This window comes from Aspergillus steynii (assembly GCF_002849105.1).
Source record: "Aspergillus steynii IBT 23096 chromosome Unknown P170scaffold_5, whole genome shotgun sequence".
Taxonomy (NCBI): domain Eukaryota; kingdom Fungi; phylum Ascomycota; class Eurotiomycetes; order Eurotiales; family Aspergillaceae; genus Aspergillus; species Aspergillus steynii.
The window spans coordinates 1,081,174-1,100,741 of record NW_020194402.1 but is presented as its reverse complement, the minus strand read 5'-3'; the positions used below and the strand labels follow the sequence as shown (position 1 = coordinate 1,100,741).

General features: G+C 38.4%; 3 protein-coding genes across 3 annotated transcripts; 1 reads left to right on the top strand and 2 right to left on the bottom strand.

Annotated features, from left to right (window-relative positions):
- Positions 1-2,317: 2,317 nt before the first annotated feature.
- On the bottom strand, positions 2,318-3,208 carry P170DRAFT_510577 (uncharacterized protein; the record flags this gene model as incomplete). The annotated part of the gene is made up of 2 exons (XM_024854793.1): positions 3,163-3,208; positions 2,318-3,100 (listed from the first exon to the last, which is right to left on the bottom strand). Exons 1-2 carry the CDS (start codon positions 3,199-3,201, stop codon positions 2,318-2,320), a joined length of 822 nt encoding a protein of 273 aa, XP_024703144.1. The 5' UTR covers positions 3,202-3,208.
- Positions 3,209-8,222: 5,014 nt separating this feature from the next.
- On the bottom strand, positions 8,223-8,405 carry P170DRAFT_312363 (uncharacterized protein; the record flags this gene model as incomplete). Its single annotated transcript, XM_024843259.1, has 1 exon — positions 8,223-8,405. A coding segment is annotated over one exon (183 nt), but the record flags the coding sequence as incomplete, so codon positions are not given.
- Positions 8,406-14,087: 5,682 nt separating this feature from the next.
- Positions 14,088-15,132, top strand: P170DRAFT_465387 (uncharacterized protein; the record flags this gene model as incomplete). The annotated part of the gene is made up of 3 exons (XM_024852319.1): positions 14,088-14,118; positions 14,441-14,556; positions 14,609-15,132. The coding sequence occupies 3 exons, from the start codon at positions 14,088-14,090 to the stop codon at positions 14,861-14,863; spliced, it is 402 nt and encodes a 133-aa protein (XP_024703142.1). The 3' UTR covers positions 14,864-15,132.
- Between the last annotated feature and the right edge of the window lie 4,436 nt (positions 15,133-19,568).

The following is a 19,568-nucleotide window of genomic DNA, read 5'->3' as shown; positions in this document are numbered from 1 at the left end:
GAGCCTGTTCAAGAGGCTTATATAGTTGGTAATAAGGTCTTTAAATAGGTCTGATATTAGTTATAGGATGGGCTTGATATAGTATCTCTAGTAAGATCGATAAGAATATTATATCTATTATCATGAGCTCTCCTAATGTTAGGAATCTCTATTGATTCCTGAAAATGATCCCTTATACTGACAAGACAATTTTGATCTATATTATATGCCTTGTTTTCGTTTTTCTTTGCTTGATTATCCGTTTATATACATGCTGTATTATTACTTGAGCTCTTTTTAGCATAGATAATTATATAGCCTCTCTCCTTAACTTATATAATAATCTAACTCCTTGACCAGACTTCTGTATTTATATATATGTATTATATTAGACCCTTAATAATGTTTATAAGGCTGACAAACCTCCGGCAGGCTTTGATAATTATATATTTAGTATTAGTAATTAGAGATACATACAATTGGATACTTTAATAATAATATAACTTGCTGATTTATCTAGCATATATTTTAGGAATAAAATATTATATTCAGAAACTAGCAGAAGCAGAAATATAATTCTTTTTAAAAATAAGATTTATATAGATAATATAGCTCGGCAATACTAAATTACAATCTTCTATAGCTAATAAATATTTTCTAACTTTTTTATATTATACTTATAATTATGGTCAAGCTTTCTGTTCTGTTTTTTTACTATAATTACTTCTTGCTTTATATTCCATCAAGATTTATAATTATCTTTAGTATTATTTTCACAGGTTATATAGCTATAGGACTGCTTATCACTACTATTCTATTATGTATATTTAGAATTCTTTTAACACATGCTTCCAGTCATTATATAAATACAACTATTCTTCTATAGGCTATTACAGCTATAAGCTCGGCCGCAGATATCTATACTCTAGTCCTGCCTTTACCCTGTCTTTGGTACTTAAATGTCCTGCTATATCAGAGACTTAAAGCTATAGTAATATTTAGTCTTGGAATTTTGTAAGCTCCCCCCCCCCCCCCCCCCATGAGACTAGGGATATAACTAATATTAAACAGTGCATGTATCTTAGGGTTTGTATAACTAGGGAAGACTATAATACTTTTCACAGATACTAATATTATATAGAATCTGTCTCAAATAATTATGCTTACATATGTCCCCGCTTTTCATACTATATATATAATATTAACATATATAAAGTATGCTTGAGGCAACTAGTGGTATATTAAATATCTGTCTATTATTATTCCCAGCATGGATTAAAGGTAAAGGTCCTAAAAGAGTCGTGTCCTTTATTTTTCTGTTATTTTTCTGTCAATTACATTATGACACAGAGTAACTATGCTATGTAGACCACCAGCGGTAAAAGAAGGCAGAAATTAATACAGTGTACAGCGCAAAAAAGTAAATCGACTTGGAAGTTATAGATTATGCCGCATGCCTTCGACCTGCTGTATAAAAAAAGAAATATTGAATATCTTTGCGGATGCATGGTTACAGTAGAGTTCGAATTGTCCTTCAGTTTTTTGCACTTGGCTGGACTATTTTCAAACCCTAGCCCCGAGCCCTAATTATCCCGTAAGGGGCTAGTCAAGTTTCATTGAAAATTATCGTATGTATGAGACATGAATTACAATAATGACTCATTCAATGAAACATGATGTCACTTGATTCTAGGGAAATAGAATCTTCTAGACTGGAATTCCAATGCACGCACAAGGAGTCCCAGACTGACAACCTGTCAACAACTTGCATCACGCAGCTACGTCCTACAGAGCTACGTCCTACAGAGAGCCACAGCATATCTAGGGCTATTGAAAGATACCAGATACAAAATGTAATTGGATCTTAAATGCACCTGTACTCCGTCGTTCCTTCCATGTTTTGTATTGCTGGTCTCCTTGTTTGGGCGTCAAGAAGCGAAAATTAATAGAGTATATCTTCCTTTCTTAGCACTCCACCCAGATCTAAGGAAAGAGTAGTAATTAGTAGAGTTGGCTTTACACCACCCAGTGACCATCTTCTGGTAGTCAGTCAGTACTCACATTTGTCTTCAAAAATGGGCATAGACTAACGACGTATAAGTTAAACGCTCATCATGGCATCCCTATAGCGGACTACGATATCTTGACAAGTTATGATATATACGATTCCTGCTGTCTGATAACGCAGACTCACAATAATCCCATTTTTGTGAGTGATCATCTGGTATGATATAACCCTAAATAGATAAAACCATTTGAAAACTGGGAGTTCGCGGTAATTTCTCTTCGATTCAACCTATTGTCCCCAAACCACGCCATACTTTCTCCCATCTCGATCTCAGCCGCCAAAACCGAAAACCCTTTCCTGGCCACCATGGTAGACAATGTTGATCTGAATAGAAGTTGGAACTCTATTATTAATTAGCAAGTCTCGAGGGCTATTATCGATATTCTCCTGTCCGTCGCCGTTCTGCACCCTATCCTGACCCTCCCCACCAGGCGTCGGAACGGTCCCCTCGCCGTTCTGCGCCCCATCCTGACCCTCATCAATTTCCATTGGAACTGGCTCCTCGCCGTTCTGCACCCTATCCTGACCCTCCCCACCAGGCGTCGGAACGGTCCCCTCGCCGTTCTGCGCCCCATCCTGACCCTCATCAATTTCCATTGGAACTGGCTCCTCGCCGTTCTGCACCCTATCCTGACCCTCCCCACCAGGCGTCGGAACGGTCCCCTCGCCGTTCTGCGCCCCATCCTGACCCTCATCAATCTCTATTGGAACTGGCTCCTCGCCGTTCTGCACCCTATCCTGACCCTCCCCACCAGGCATCAGAACAGTCCCCCCGCCATTCTGCGCCCCATCCTGAACCTCATCAATTTCCATTGGAACTGGCTCCTCATCGTTCTGCACCCTATCCTGACCCTCCCCACCAGGCGTCGGAACAGTCCCCTCACCGTTCTGCGCCCCATCCTGACCCTCATCAATCTCCATTAGAACTGGCTCCTCATCGTTCTGCACCCTATCCTGACCCTCCCCATCAGGCTTCGCCGGAACAATCCCCTTGCCGTTCTGCGCCTTATCCTGATCCTCCATATCGAGCTTCACCTGACTCTCCTTGTTCACCTGATATTGTCAACTAAAGGGGACAGACATACTTGCTTGAATTACATATTAGCCTTGCTTACCCTCTTCTTTGTTGCACGTAGCTTAACCACGTGCAACATCTCCCAGTCACCTGCAGCTCCCACCTTTCAGTTTCAACTTGAATCCGCCCCAACTAGGATTCACACCACAATTCTAGAATTAAAGAAATCTAAGGTCATCAGGTTTCGGTCCCCTTTTATGTCTCATTGCGGGGTAACTTCCTGCGGGCCACCACGTTAGGCATCCCTACTAACGCCTTGCCCCGTTGGGTACTGAAGGGGGGGTGGCTGCCTGGCCGGAGAAATAGTTGATCCGGTCAGGTGACCGTCCCTACCTGGAATAACTTCCGGGGGGTTAGGGGCCTAGATATAGACACCACCTAGTTGAATACCACTAAGGTCATCGGCATACGTCTCGTTCATCTACTAGAAAGACCCTGCATCCTATTCGACATATCCAGAGCTTCATCTTTCTAGATAGGTTGCCAGGAGGGGAGTTCGAGGTTGTCAGTACTGACATTTGATGATTGCGGGGTAATGTCCGTCTATTACTCCAGGTGTGAGTCCGCTGAGTAAGAGACGGATATTACTGCGACCCAGCTACCCTGCGTCTCCCTACTTTGAATCGAGGCTCTACATAGAGATACAGTGATTCCGGATACTGGTGTCACTACTTATACTCTTTGATTGTTTTAGTAACCCTGGAGTGAAAATAAGCTACACTAATTTCGGACTAGAAGGGAATAATTATTTTCCTGTGCCAGACAATGTATTGTAAATACTAGTTATATTACTATAATAACATACCAGGTAATCCACGCGCTTATCCCTTGGCATGGAAATTTCTGGATTTAAAATAAGTAGCAAGCTGGCTGTGACAATCTCAGAAATAAAGAAATTAATCTTTATTATAGGCTAGTTATAAAACACTAGGTTAAAAAAGGAAGAGAAATAATAACCCTCTATATAAAATAATAAACAAATCCACTGTGTGGGACAAACAAACTAAACACTATAAATAAAGTAAATACCCCTGTTAGATCTCTATCAGGGTCTCTGTTAGAACATTATTTCTGTTAGAATATCACACTGGCTATATTTACAGAACTATCTAGAGACTACTGCAGAGTTTCTTATTTATTTTAAAAAATGATTTATAAGCCTCAGTTATCCTAGGTCCTCTATTTACAAAGAGATTAGAAAGTAAGAGACTTGAGTGGAATACAAAGAATATTAATCTAATATATATAGAATCCTATAATAGAAACTCGACCACTAGGATACCCCAGGGCAAGTATGGTGTCTTTAACAGTATAACATAAAAATAAGTGATAATCAGCAGGCAGCCAGAGTATATTTTGATCTGCTAATATAATCTAGGTATCTAGTAAAGATATTTGGAAATTAGGATCAGAGTTATTCAGAATTAAAGAAAATAAATCTAAATAACCCTTAAATATCTGCCGCTGCATGCTAGTGGCTATATCCCAGAGTTTGATAGTCTTATCATCCGAGCCTGATACCAGGCTGAGCCTATTAGAAGAGAAGACTATTCAATTAATATAATCTGAATAACCCTCAAGCGTCTGCTGCTATATGCCGGTAACTGTATCCCAGAGTTTAATAATCTTATCTCTTGAGCCTGACGCCAGGATAAGCCTATTAGGAGAGAAGGCTACTGAATTAATATAACCTAAATAACCCTTGAGTGTCTGCCGCTGCATGCCGGTGGCTGTATCCCAGAGCTTGATACTGCACAAGCTCGACGCCAGGGTGAGCCCATTAAGAGAGAACGCCACTGAATTAATATAACCTGAATAGCCCTCAAGTGTCTGCCGCTGCATGCCGGTGGCTGTATCCCAGAGCTTGATACTGCACGAGCTTGATACTAGAGTAAGCCTATTAGGAGAAAATACTACTGATTTAATATAATCTGAATAGCCCTTAAGCGTCTGTTACTATATACTAGTGGCTGTATCCCAGAGCTTAATAGTCTTATCTCTTAAGTCTGATACTAGAGTAAGCCTATCAGGAAAGAAGGCTACTAAATTAACATAATCTGAATAACTCTCAAGCATCTGCCACTATATACCAGTAGCTGTATCCTAAAGCTTAATAATCTTATTATTCAAGCCTGATGCCAGGGTAAGCCTATCAGGAGAGAAGGCCACTAATCTGACTAAATCTAAATAACTCTCGAGCGTCTGCCGCTATATACCGGTGACTATATCCTAAAGCTTGATAGTTTTATTTCTTGAGCCCAACACTAGGGTAAGCCTATTAAGAGAGAAAGCCACTAAATTATTATAATCTGAATAGCCCTCGAGCATCTGTAGGCTTAGGCTCCATAAATCTTTGATTACTAAGAGTATTTATATCTATTTTAATATTTTACTAAGAAAAGTCTTTTTAATAATACTTTATACAAGTGTAAACACGAGCCCGGAATTATAGAGTTAGAGTGGAGTAATACCAGCTATATAAGTATATTAAAGAGTAAACCTTTATATATTATACAGAAAATCTAAAAGTTTAGTATTTATACTCTTCTATAATATATATCAGCCACTGCTTAACTATAGAATCATAGACTTACTTATAAACTTATTTTTAGCATATCTATTATTCCTACTACCTCTAATATACTTCTAATTAAAGCCAGTACCTCTAACCAATAGAGAAAATAGATTTTTAAAAAGAGAAGAATTAGAAACTCAGAGATATAACATCTGGTTTACTAAAAATAATATACCTAATATTAACAAGAGTATTACAGATCTACCAAGAGATGCTAGCTAAAAATATACTTATTTATATTATCTCTTTGTGTCCCGTAACTTGGTAAAGCATATGTATTCTGTTTAAGGCCTTTTTTCATGATATAAAAACAACAAAGAATAATCTTGTGATATATTCCTGACTTATTTATATAAAAGGGGCTCTCTGTGGTCAAGAGATAGTCTCGGAATAATAAATAAAAAATACAGATTAACAAATTAATATCTTCTGATATATTAAGAACTGAGTGAAATCTATCTAGGTAATTATAAATATTATCTACTAGTAAGTTAATTAGTTTTATAAGACTTTAACCAGAAAGTGGAGTAGTAAGAAGGATAATAATTCTAATTATATCCTGGAATTCTTGTTTTAGCTGCTTAATCTCTGTGTGATTTACACCTACAAGAAGTTGATTTAAAACAGGTAAATATATTCTATCTAATTAAAAGCCTAAAGATGCTGCTAGGTCTTTAAGAATAATTAGAAAATATTTTTTAAAAAGCTATCTTAGATTACCAATAAAACAGCAAACAGTGGCTGCGGAAATGAATAACAGAACCGCCCTTCTCACTAAAGTATTAAGAATATTATCTCCTAGTTATTTACCTGAAATCTTTCGGCTTTTTTTAATTATTAAAAGCTTGTTTTTAAGGAAAAATTATATATCCTTCTCAATTACTATATTAGAAAGCTCGTGGAGAATTAAATATTAATAATTATAACTTTTTTTAAAGATAGGACAAATTAACAGTTCAGGCCGGCTTATCAGAAATATTTAGATATATCTAGATTTGTATTTCTGCACCTGCGGTAAAAGCTGGAATAGAATTTATATATTATCTTTATCGTTATATTTATCTAATATGTTAATAACAATCACGATAACTATAAGGTTATTCTTATTTAGATTAAAAAGTAGCCCAAGGAGTAATTTAGTAAATTAATCTTTTATTAATTTCCCTGATATATATGGGTCTTCCTTAATTACCCTTTCTACATCGTGAATCAATACAGGAACTTAAAGCAGAAGCTATACACAGATTATAATAAAAAATCTTTTAGTAGTACCACATTTACCCTCTCTATGTTTAAAAAAGAAGCTGGCACCTAGTTTATTCTTCTTCTTAAAGCAGTAAGCTAATGTTCAGGAAATTATTAACTTTCCAGTACCTGCCATCCTATTTAACTAAAATATATAATCTTGGCCTGGACTATTTACCCACTCCAGGATCTGATAAAGCAGGCTAATCCTTGTTTTTAGATAGCATATTAAATCATGCTCATTCTTAAATACATTAAAATTTGATCCTTTTATATATAGCAGTTTATTAAAGACTTGTTTGTGCTTACTATTAATACTAAAAATCTTGACTACAGTACTTATATCTTTAATAATATTATGTATTTCTCTTATAGATTTCTTAACTTAAAAAGTGGTTAACAAACATGCTATTAAAAATATGAAAATAAAATATATTACACAGCTAAAGATTATATACTCTTTTTAATTAGATCTATATTCATAACTTCCTGTCCTAAAATAAGCTGAAGAAGTTCTTTTATATATACTACTACCACCACTACAGCATACAGTTGCCAGACCTTGTTCTTGTATAAATTAGTATAATCACAGATACCTCAAATAACAAGGCAGGGAAATAAGTCTATAAGTTCTGATAAAAAGTAAAATATCGAGTTTTCTTATATACAGGCAGAGTATATTACTGACCAGCAGCTTCTATTTTAAAATAGATGATTTTTTCCTCCTGTGCCTACTTATCTCTTAAGATAATATCTTTTATTACTTGATCTGCTAAGCTAATAATCCTATAATATAACTAAGGTAAGCTGTTAGGACAGTCTTTCTTTTTTATAAGATTCTAGTCTAAGAGTCCACGATAAGCTTGACATAATTTCTTCCCCTCTTTATAAATAATAGTAGACTTAAAAAGATAATCTTTCTTAGATCCTGGATATTAGAACTTTGTTGCTAGTGCTAGATATCTTAAAATTATTTCTGAGAATATCTCAGAGATTTTATATCTTTTTAGCTAATATTGTGTTTTAAGATAAGCAATAGCATCTAAAATAATATTTAATAGTTTGTTTAGTCTACCACTAGTATAGATGAATTTTTTTTCCTGTAATAACTTCCTAAAATTATATTATATAACAGTATCAGAAGACTTTAAGTAAATGCTTATTACTATATTACTAAGTCATATATCTTATATATCTTCTGAGTTATCTTCAGATTCCTCGGAATCTTTATTATCTTTATAACTCTTATCTTCGATTCTCGCAGAGTTATTATTTTCCCGTGCACTATAATATAATACCCCACTACCAATGCCCACTATCAGCCCAAATCTAACAGCAGGGAAGCTACAGATCATATCTTTAATAATAATAGCAGCAGAAACACTGCCTGTTATTTCCGCTAGTAAACAAGCAAGTACTATATTATAATTACTAATTCGACTAAGAGCATATATATTAAAATCATATTATAGATTAACTGCTGGGAGAATAGGATATTTTTTATCTAATATAGATATAGTAGCTGCTAGCTCAGTGTCTAGTAAAACATATATCTAGCCGATAATATAGTCGCCATGAGTTAAAGTTCATGGGGATTCGGTCATGCTTATACTAAGGAGATAATATATCTTATTATTGGCTTATAATAATATAAGAATTCTGATTTATGACAGTCTTTAAGCAGATAGACTAAGAAAGGTGTTAGATTTCAGAGGAATCTTAAGAGGAACAGGGTAAGATTGATAATACAGGGTTATCATTAACTGTTAGTAATTGCCAGCTACTAACTAATCTCCTTTGGATGGAAAAAAGTAACCCTGCCCTATAATAAGCTGGCGCGGCTAAAGGACAAGGATCTTGTTGTCACATGGTAAGGTAATTTATCATACACGCACGGAGTAAAGATGTTCCTATCCGAAAACCAAAAGTAGTTTAGTACAGTTTCATGGCAGGGTTGCTGAGACAATGGAAGAGTGTAGGTGGTGACACCAGTTTCCGGAAACCCTGTACAGAAAGGGAAACCCTGTACCTAATGGACACCAGTTTCCGGAAACCCTGTAACAGTAAGGAGGCGATAGTCGGCGGCGGAACAAGACGAAAAGGACCTGGAAAGTTGATATCAAACCATCGCGAGTAATTGAGGCGTTGTGGCTGTCCATTGTGTGCCGAGCGGGAACTAATCTCGGCCCGATAGCGATCCCGCCCGAAGGGGTTACCGAACCCCTTCCCACAAACACACAAGAAACATCAACAATTTTCAGTGACTATGACTTTCGCCTAAGGATCCCAACAACAAGAAAACGCCGCAGGCGAGGCCTCGACGCAGATAAAAATGAGCCGATTGTGAACCTTGAATTTGTGACCGGCGGAGAAAATCACAGGCGGGTGATAAACTAAGATATCCAACAGTATTTTAACAGCTTCAGTGAGGCGCTCAAGCACCAGACTGAAATAATTAAGACAGTGAGGGCAGAGGTCTGAGAGCTAAAAGCCGAGCAGCAGCTCCTGCGAACTCATAATAAAAAACTGCGTGAAAAGATTCAAGCCCTACGGGCCAAACTAGAGACACAACTGCTAAACACCCCCGGGAACAGATCCTGGGCGGATGTGGCCGCTGGCAATCCTTTGCCAGACCCTGCGAAGACTGTTCCACGTGCCAGAAAGAAGCCCAACTATGTCTGAATTAGCATTGCACCAACCCTAGACCAAGATGTAGATAATAATCAATTCTTGAGAGCCCTGCCCACTAAAGTAGTAAATACCTATATTAGAACTGCCTTTCTGAATACAGAGATCACTAAAAAAATGTAGGTAGCAGGTATTAGTACCACTAAAACAGGCTATATTATCTGATTCCGGGACACCCAGTCTGCAGAAACAGCCCGGAACAGCACCGAGTAGCTGGAGGAACTGGGAAATAATACTAAAGTAGTAAAACCCCGGTTTAGGATTGTGGTCTACCGAGTCCCGACGGAGGACTTTGAACTAGAAGAAAACAAAAAATAAGGGATAAAAAAGATTATGGCCGAGAATAATCTTTATAACAAGAAATATCAGGTTGAGGATATCGCATGGTTAAAGAAGAGAGATATGCCTCTGGGTAAATCTGCCTTAATAGGACTCTGGCTAGACTTACCAGAGGCAGCGGAATGGATTATTAATAACAGATTATTAATAGGACCGAGGTTCATTAGGAGTATAGAATCTTACCGGGTAGAAAAGAAGAGGTGCCGCCGCTGCCAGCAATTTGGCTACCTAACCTGGTTGTGTAAAGAACAGGTGAAATACAGATTCTGCGCAGGTTAATATGACCAGTATTACTACTTTCCAGGAATAAGGCTGAGATGCTTAGACTGCAATAAAAAACACCTGACAGGCAACTGGGCATGCCAGGGACTTTCTAACCCTAGTCTATCCTAATAATAGCAAACCTTTGTATCTTACAGTTAAACATCATGAAATCCAGGGCAGGGATAGAAGCCCTTATTAATAATTACTAAAGCCAGAACCTAGACCTGCTTCTGATTCAGGAGCCACTAAAGATAGTATACCATACCCATATGAACTATAGTGTATGGCGACTCTACCGACCTATATACCCTGAAACATCTTAATTTCGCAGCCTCCTCTATATTAACTGAAGAATCTCTACAGTATTACACTGCTAAATCCAGTATAGCCACCCAGATATGGTAGCTATCAAGATCTGGACTCCAGAAATCTAATACCTAGTATTCTTAATATATATCCAGCTAATCATGTTGCATGAGGTGTTTAAAGCAAGCAGTGCCCACGAAATCCTAGAAGAAATTTAGTAAATTATCCAGGAACAAGAACTAGGCAGTTGTATGATAAAATTTGTTTTAGCAGGGGATTTTAACTACCACCACCCGGCATGGAGCCACCGCGTGGTGTACCACTGCTTTATAAAATATGCAGATAAACTAATTAATTTCTTTTAAAATCATGAGCTACAATAGTGCCTGGCTTTAGGTGAGATGATATTTTGGTCTCTGAACAAGCCTGGGATGATATCAGTACTTGACCTCACACTTACTAATAATATGATATAGCTGATTAAATGCTAACTTTATTATAACTACTATAGGTCAGATCACCGGGGCATGTACTTAGAATAGAGTCTCTAACCGGAGCAGGCTAGGAAACCTAAACTGAGAAGGGCTTATAAATAAGCAGACTAGGCCCGAGTTGGCCAAATAATAAGAAAATTAATTAATCTATATCTAAGGATTTAAACCAAGCAAAACCTAGACTAAACAGTCAAGCACCTGATCTAAACCATAATAACTGTATTAAACTAATATATGCCGGTACAGGCCCCGTGCCCGTATTTAAAGTGCTGGTTTACCGCTAATCTCAAGACTTAACAGGTAGAAGTTAATTAAGCTTGCCGGAGGTAGCAAGATGGTTATATTACCCTAGGGCCCAACCACCCGACCACCAAGATAATATTTGTAGAAATATGCGAGAAAAGGCGAGAATAGATAAGGGTAATTAAAAAAGCAAAAATAAGTTACTAGAGAGAGTTTCTCGACAAAGTAGGAGAAGGCCATTTATAGAAAACAGTCATCTATATATAGCCCCGAGACACTTATACAAGCATACTAGTAATTAAAGTAGGCACGGAGGAGGTAGCCGACAACTAAAGAAAGGTAGAGGTATTCTTTAATACTTTTTTTCTGAAGATAGCAGAATCCGAAGTAGAAGCAGAGATTAATCCTACAGAAGAACTATTATAGGAGCCAATTACTAAATAAGAGATTTACCAATTTTTCTGAGTTACTAAGGGAATTACGGCCCCCGGCAGAGATGGAATCCCCACGCTCGTATAGAAATACCTGTAGATATTCCTGAAAGAAATAATTATTACTATTTTTACTAAGTCAGTGGACCTAGATTACTACCCCGGACAATAGAAGTAGGCGCGGATTATAGTATTACAGAAGCCGGGAAAACCAGACTATTTAATACTAGGAGCATATCAACCGATATTTTTATTAAACACGCTGGGGAAGTTACTAGAGGCTGTTATAGCCCGAAGACTATCCTACTAGGCGGAGAAATTCAAGCTGCTTCCGGACATATAATTTAGAGGCAGACCGGGGTAAAATACTGAGCAAGCCCTGCTGGTACTTGCTAACGCAATAGACCGAGCCTGGGTATGATCTAGGGTAGTAACACTAATCATGTTTGATTTAAAAGGTGTATTTAACGGGGTCCACTAAATCAGCCTTAACGCCCGACTGCGAGCCAAAGGTATTCTATTAAAGGCCCGGCAGTAAATCCGCAGCTTTATGTAAGACTAATAAGCTAATATCATATTTAATAACTTTAAAACAGAAAACTTACCTCTGGAGTATACTGGCCTAGCATAAGGATTATTACTCTTACTAATTCTGTTTGGTTTCTATAACTCTGACCTGGTAGATTAACCGGTTAATAGTAACAGCGGCGCATCAGCCTTTATTAACAATTATTTCTGCTGGCGAACCAGCTGAACAGCAGAGAAGAATATTAAGAAGATCTAGGAAGAAGATATTCCCTGAATTAAAATTTGGGCATGGTAAACGGGTATATCTTTTGCCGCTAAAAAGACTAAGTTAATATATCTTACCTGGCGGAAAACGGCCCACAGAAAGGGGCAGATTATTATAAATAGCCAGACTATCAAACCAGCTGATATTATTAAGCTTCTTGGGGTGATCTTTAATAAAGAGATATAATAGAAAAAACATGTGCAAAAAGCAGTTAAACAAGCAATTAAATTAAATATAGCTCTAAGCAGGCTCAGGCAGCTTCGGCCGGAGCAGATGTGCCAACTCTACTAAATATATGTGATGCCAACTATGGACTATGCATTAACGGTCTGGCACGATCCTCTGCGCAATAAAACTTACTTAAAATTATTAAAGACCATGCAAAGAATAGCTTTTGTTTAGATCCTCTTAGCCTTTAGAATAGTATCCACAGTAGCCCTTGAAGTTAAATCCCACACATTACTAACCTACCTGCGACTTAAGTAATAAGCACAAATAACAGCGGCCTGCCTTAGCACTCTCCCGGAAGACCACCCTGTCCATGATATAATAAGACGAGCGAGGGAACAGAGCACATATATTAGATCTGGCTAATAGTTCCCCCTAGCAGAAATAATACGGACAATAGATCTTAGTCAGCTATAGACACTGGAAATAATTAATCTAAAACTGCTATTACCGTAGCAGAAGGAACCATTTACTAAAATCATGATTGAACCTGACCGGGAAAAGACCAAAGATAATATTATAACTCAACGAATGTTAAATAATATCTTTATTTTCTCAGATGTATCGGGACAAGGCAACCATCTAGGAGCAGCAGCGGTTACCCTAGAACAAAACCAGATTATTATAGTACCATGACAAGTGAGCATCGGCTTGATAGAATACTGGTCAGTATATGCCGCAGAGCTCATAGTAATATATTATACTATTAGCTTGGTCTATCAGATAGCTCAGCAAAGCCTAGCAACCGCGGGTCCCGGGAAACTAGTAATAATCTTAAGTAATAGTATGTCAGTACTCCAGGTAATTTTAAACACGCGAAATTAATTAGGACAGCAAATAATTTAGGCTATTCTCCAAGCGGTAAGTGAGATTTAGGCACGCGGCATCCTTATCCGCCTCCAGTGGGTTCTGGGATATTATAATAAACCAGAAAATAATACGGCAGATTATCTGGCGAAAGGAATAATTAGTGATAAAAAAAAGTATCTCTTTTAATATTTCCTTTCCTGAGAGAGAAGCTTCATTTGACAGAAGATTAAAAAGTAATGGGAACAAGAATGGGCGACCTTAAAGAAAGGCAGATATTTTTGCCAGATTGACCAGGTATTATCTTTGATCTATGCTTGAAGACTATACGGCTCACTGCTAAGGAACTGTGCCTATCTTTTAATATAACTCTGAATAGGCCACTTATGGCTTGTATTATACCGCAAATTACGGGGTCACTATAAAGAAAATAAATGCGAATGTGGTGCCAAGAAAACTATAACCCATATATTAATTAACTGCCCAAACCTATGACAACCCCGCCAGGAAATGCGGAGGAAGATTAGGGCGGCTTTTAGCAATATATTACTAATGTTGGGAGGAACAGGCCAAGGTAAGGAAGGTAAGTTAGAAGATGCCGCGCAGAATACTAGTATCCTAGGGGCGGTACTAGACTTTGCAGAGGTGTCGCAGAGATTTTAAAGTTGCGCGCCACGAGGGCGGCAGAACAGAACCCCAGGCACTGGCTAACACAGGCTTTGACAAGACACTAAGTTCGTCAGGAAAGTAATAGCCCACGGTAAATAGATATATATAGAGAATAGAGATAGTGGTACCCTGCATATCGCCGAAGGCGAGGGGTCAGAGTATGAATACACACACACACACACACACACACCCTGTACAGAAATAGAAGAAACGAAATTATTCACACCATACATCAGGGACGAAGACATGCGTCAATCAAGAAGACCTAACGGTCTTAACCGCACATCAAAGCCTTCTTTTAGAAACCCCACCACTTGCAGAGGCAGTTGCAGCTTTTAAAGATTCAAAATCAGTAAGTTCAAATTCCAATTAAATAAGACTATCTGCTAACTTCTTTCGTCAAGCAGCCTACCTACCAAACCAACGCCCTCAAGCAGCAAGTAGGAAAACATGCGCAATATCTCCGAGCAGCCCGTTATGGCCCAACAACGACCTCGGGCAGCAGGTACGAAAACATGCGTCAGCAGCCCACCTGGCAAACCAATGCCCTCAAGCAGCAGGTGGGGAGACATGCGCATTATCTCCGAGTAGGCCGTTATGGCCTATTTCTGTTTTACCTGAACAAACCGGATGTACCTGAGACATGTTCAAACTCTTGAGTTGAGGATTTGTGGCCCACCAACGACCCCCGACAGCAGGTGCGAAGACATGCGGCAATAAGCCTTTTCCCAGGCACCCCATCATGCCGAACCAACGACCTCGAGCAGTCTTCCAATATCTCAGTAAGCTAATTACTCAAACCCAGTTCAACAATCACACTAACTAATCAACCTTCCTATACAGCAGCAGGTGCGAAGACATGCGTTATTCAGAGCAATGGCATAACCGCTTAAAACCCATTATACCACCATTTCTGTTTTACTTGAACAAACCGGATGTACCTGAGACATAATCAAACTCCAGAGTCAGGGATTTGATGAGTTATCTTCTGCTGAGTATGCACGCTAAGAATTTAATGAGCTTATAATAAATCTGTTGTCGATTTGGCTCCTTGTAATTGTAGGAGTTCCACTGGTTCATAAGGAGCGGCAGATTCTTGAGATTGTTGATCGTACTCAGCGCTCTCCCTCGCTTATACTGCCACATGTAGCCTAGCGCCACCCACAGTGGTCTCTACATAGCCAGAGATCTCATCCTGGTAGATAGGAATTAGTAATTACACACACTTCATAAGCTATCATTGCTCACAGAGATAATGACCAATCATGAGCAGGAGATTAGATTTGGTCGTCACATTCCGAGCAGTCTCAGCTGTCAATAAATCAGAAGTTTGGTGTTAGAGTAAATTATAGATGCATGTGTATAGATACATGATATAGACGAGTCAGGTACTCACATTTTGCAGCACGTTCGCCTCTCAGACATTTTTTATTCTGACCTAATTACTAAGTATTCAAGCCAACTTTTATGTCTTGGCTCGTAAGAATGTAGCGATGGTCGGGTGGTAATACATTCGGTTATCATTCGCGGGTAATTGGGTTCGATTCCCAGTAGGTGCATCGCATGTTTTCCCACCTGCTGTAAGGTAGGTGGGAAATCATACCCCGTGCCTGCTCCTATGGAGGATCTCGCGACTGCAATCCTTTTTTTTCTCTAAATTTAGAGCTGCATTACTATATCAGGAGAATCTGACATTACTATCCAGCTTATTGAGAAAGAAAGACACAGATGATACTAATCTAATATCTTAGATGCAAATTTTGTGTTGCAGCGCTCCGGCGCCATGGTGTTCTGCGGAGTTGGTCTCTATGGTAGCCGTATCGACGGTCATGGCATGTATGGTAGCCCCTAGTCTCCCGCTTTACCAGCGGTGGGACTTAGCGATTTCCTTCCTCTTCAACAATCTTACCATCTCCATAACGAATCAATGATCTTCATGACGATTGCACCAGTTGGTCTTCATGTTAGCCCTATCGACGGTCAACCAATTCAACTACATCATATTGATCATCATTCATCTTGACGAGTGCACCATTTTAGTGGCATGTCCTTCGATTCTAGGGAAACCTAGTCGTCTATACACCGCTTGAGGTGTTTGTCATTTCTTTTTCATCATTTTCAAGCGTTGTTTTGAGCGATTTGGGCTATCCAATCCTCCGTGGCATACCGATTCCGGGTCCTTGTCCGTATCGCTGTCCCACTTCCATCGACAACTCCACCAACCGACGTCTCCTATCGTCGTCAAGATCGCCAGGATCGTCTCTTTGACTAGTAGACGACCTTATATCTTCATCTTGACGCCTATATTCGTCGGACATTGTGGGTTTCTCATCCCGATCGCTTACCAACTCAACGCCTCGCTGCCTTGACACCTCGTTCCTGCCTTGACGTTATTCATCTCATCGACGCTCCCTCGGCCACCTTCAGCGAGACGAGAGCCATTTCCGCCTGACTGGCTCATCTACAAGCCAAGCGTTCGCCGAGCTGTTAAAGACTTTATCAAAGCATCAGTCTATTTGAATGACGACGGCAATTTCATAAATTGGCGCAATCTAAACCCGTTGACGCGTCCTGAGCCAGAGATCCCGCTCGACCTCATTCGATCCCGATCATCTTCGCTTGCCAGCAGTCGATCGTCAGGGCAATCGGTCGACCTCGATAGACCGTTTGAAGAAGTCAACAACTCCTACTTTGAACAACCTCGCCAAGACGAACCGATTGAGCTACCTGCCGAACCGGTTGAACGTCCGGAGCCTGTCGATCCTACTACACCTCGTCCAATTGGATCGTTCGTCGAGGCTCCTGATGGTCCACCTACTGTCGTACAATCAAGTCATTTGAAGGACACATCGAAGCTTTCAGCACCCCTGGAGCTTGGCGTTTCTCCGGCCGAACCCTCTGTTGACGATATTGATTCACCTCGGCCTCGCTCGACACGATCTTTGCCAATCGCCTCTACCTTATCGATTGCCTCTACGTCATCCTAGAACCTCTACGACGCAGATACTCCTCCACGTGTCAAGCCACGCTATCGACAATTTGGGCTGAGTATGACGAGTTGTGTAATAATGGCACATTTGAATTTGTTGCCAAAGCAGACACAAAGGGCTCTAAGATCCTCTTTAGAAAATAGGTTTTTAATATCAAAAAGGATAAGAATAGCATAATTCTCCGCTTCAAGGCCCAATAGATTACTTATAAGAATACATAACACTCCGGTGTTAACTTTAACTCTACATATACACTAGTGGTCTTTAATGTAGCTGTGAAAATAACTCTAACAGCTATTCTAATTTATAATCTTAAATAAGAGTAATTTAATATTATCACTATATTTCTCTATTCTGAAATGGACCGGGAGAATATTTATATAATTTAACTAGTAAAATTTAAGCTTAAAGGCAAGAAGTTCTGTTATTTATATAAAACAATATATAGCCTACATCAAGCGGGCCATCTGTGGAACAAAATAATTGATCAGAAGTTAAAGTCCATGGGCTTTGTCTCCCTAACTAAGGACCCCTGTCTCTATATACAGGTCAGAGATAGTAACATTGAGATTATTATCTCTTATATTAATGATTTTATTATTACTATAAAGAAAACTTCTGGAATTAATATATTTTATAACAATTTTCCTATCTCCTTTAAATATAAGCATATAGATAAACCTATTAGGTTTCTCGGAAGCTCTATCAATCGTGATAAAAAGAAAGGCACTATTACTATCTCACAGAACTCATTCGTTAACACAATTCTTAATCAAGCAAATATGACTGCATGCAGTGGGAATCCTATCCCGATGTCTCTCTGGCAACAACTATCTCTCGAAAACAGGGTCATTAAACTGGCTGTTAACAAGAGCACGGCCTAATATCACCTATTACTTGATATGTTTTTAACAGAAGGCAGCAAAGCCATCCACGATTGACTATAAGGCATATAAATCTATATATAGATACATCAACAGGAATTGCTACAATCTTGCCTTGGGCCTTGACCACACTGTTAGTCTAAAAATCTATATGGATGTAGTATATTAGGATTATAATAATAGCAAATCCTCTGAGGGATATGTTATTTTTTATATAGGATCCCCGGTTTTATAGGCTACGAAAAAACAGACTATTATAGCTCCGTCTTCTATAATCGCCAAATTAATTACTTTTGACTGTATAGTAAAGGAGGCTTTATAGATTAAGAAATTAGCTATTACTTTATTAATATAGAAAGATTCAGAGGGTTCAGATAATATTTTGGTACTAATTTTTATTTTAATAGATTCTGATAATACTATAATAATTATCTAAAAGTCCGGTTATATTATTATTATAAAATAACTTAATAATTAATACTTTTTTATAAAAGATCTTTATAATAAGAAGGCTATAATATTCTCCAGGGTCAATATAACTAAGAATCCTGCAGATGGCCTTACTAAACCTTTTGATCCTATAAAATTTAAGATATTTTAATCTCTTCTTCGCCTATAATACCAAGTATAGCATTTTTTGCTATAAATGCTATATTATTAATAAAATTAATAAATTTTCATCAAAATCTTCTAATCTTTATGGCAAAAATAATAAATAACTATATTATTCTTCTCCTATCTTTGTATTATTCTATTTACTGCGAAAAATGTTTAAAATTGCTTAAATTCAACCCCTCCTTTATTATTTTTATTATTTCGCTTTATTTCTTTCTCCTATATTACCTTAACTACTACCTTATTAGCCTATTTAATTATATATAACCTGACCAAAACCCCTCTAGGGGCGTGGGCCTATTTGGCTATATATATTATATGTGGCTCTCCCCCTGTATAAAGACATTATCTTATTTTGCGTCTTTTGGTGATTGTTTTCCGCTTTTCCCGGCGTTTTTACTCCGTTTTTTGACGCTGTGGTTTCCTTTACGTGGACGTCTTCTTTACGTTGCCTTCTTTAGTCGTTTTGACGCCTGTGGTGGTCCTAGACGAGGACTGGTTCAATAAAGAATGGACACTCCATGGTCCCGGGATCAAATCGACCTGGATTATTCTGTCCTGCCTTTGGCATGTTGCCCCGTTTCTTTACCTTTGGCTTGATCGTTCAGTTACTTGATTGCCTGTTCGATTTGCCTTTTGACGAGGCATTTTCTCAGTGTCTCGTTCATTCGTTCAGTTACTCGATTGCCTGTTCGATTATGGCCTTTTGATGAGGCCTTTTCTCAGCGTCTTAATTCGATTGTCCGTTCCTTGATAGCCCCAGGTGCGCTGTGGCTCGTTCCAACAAGCTTTTATTTGGAAATCACTTTATTATTCGATTACCTGTTTGATTATTAACATAAAACCCGGGATTCCCCTTTTTAACAAGGTATTTT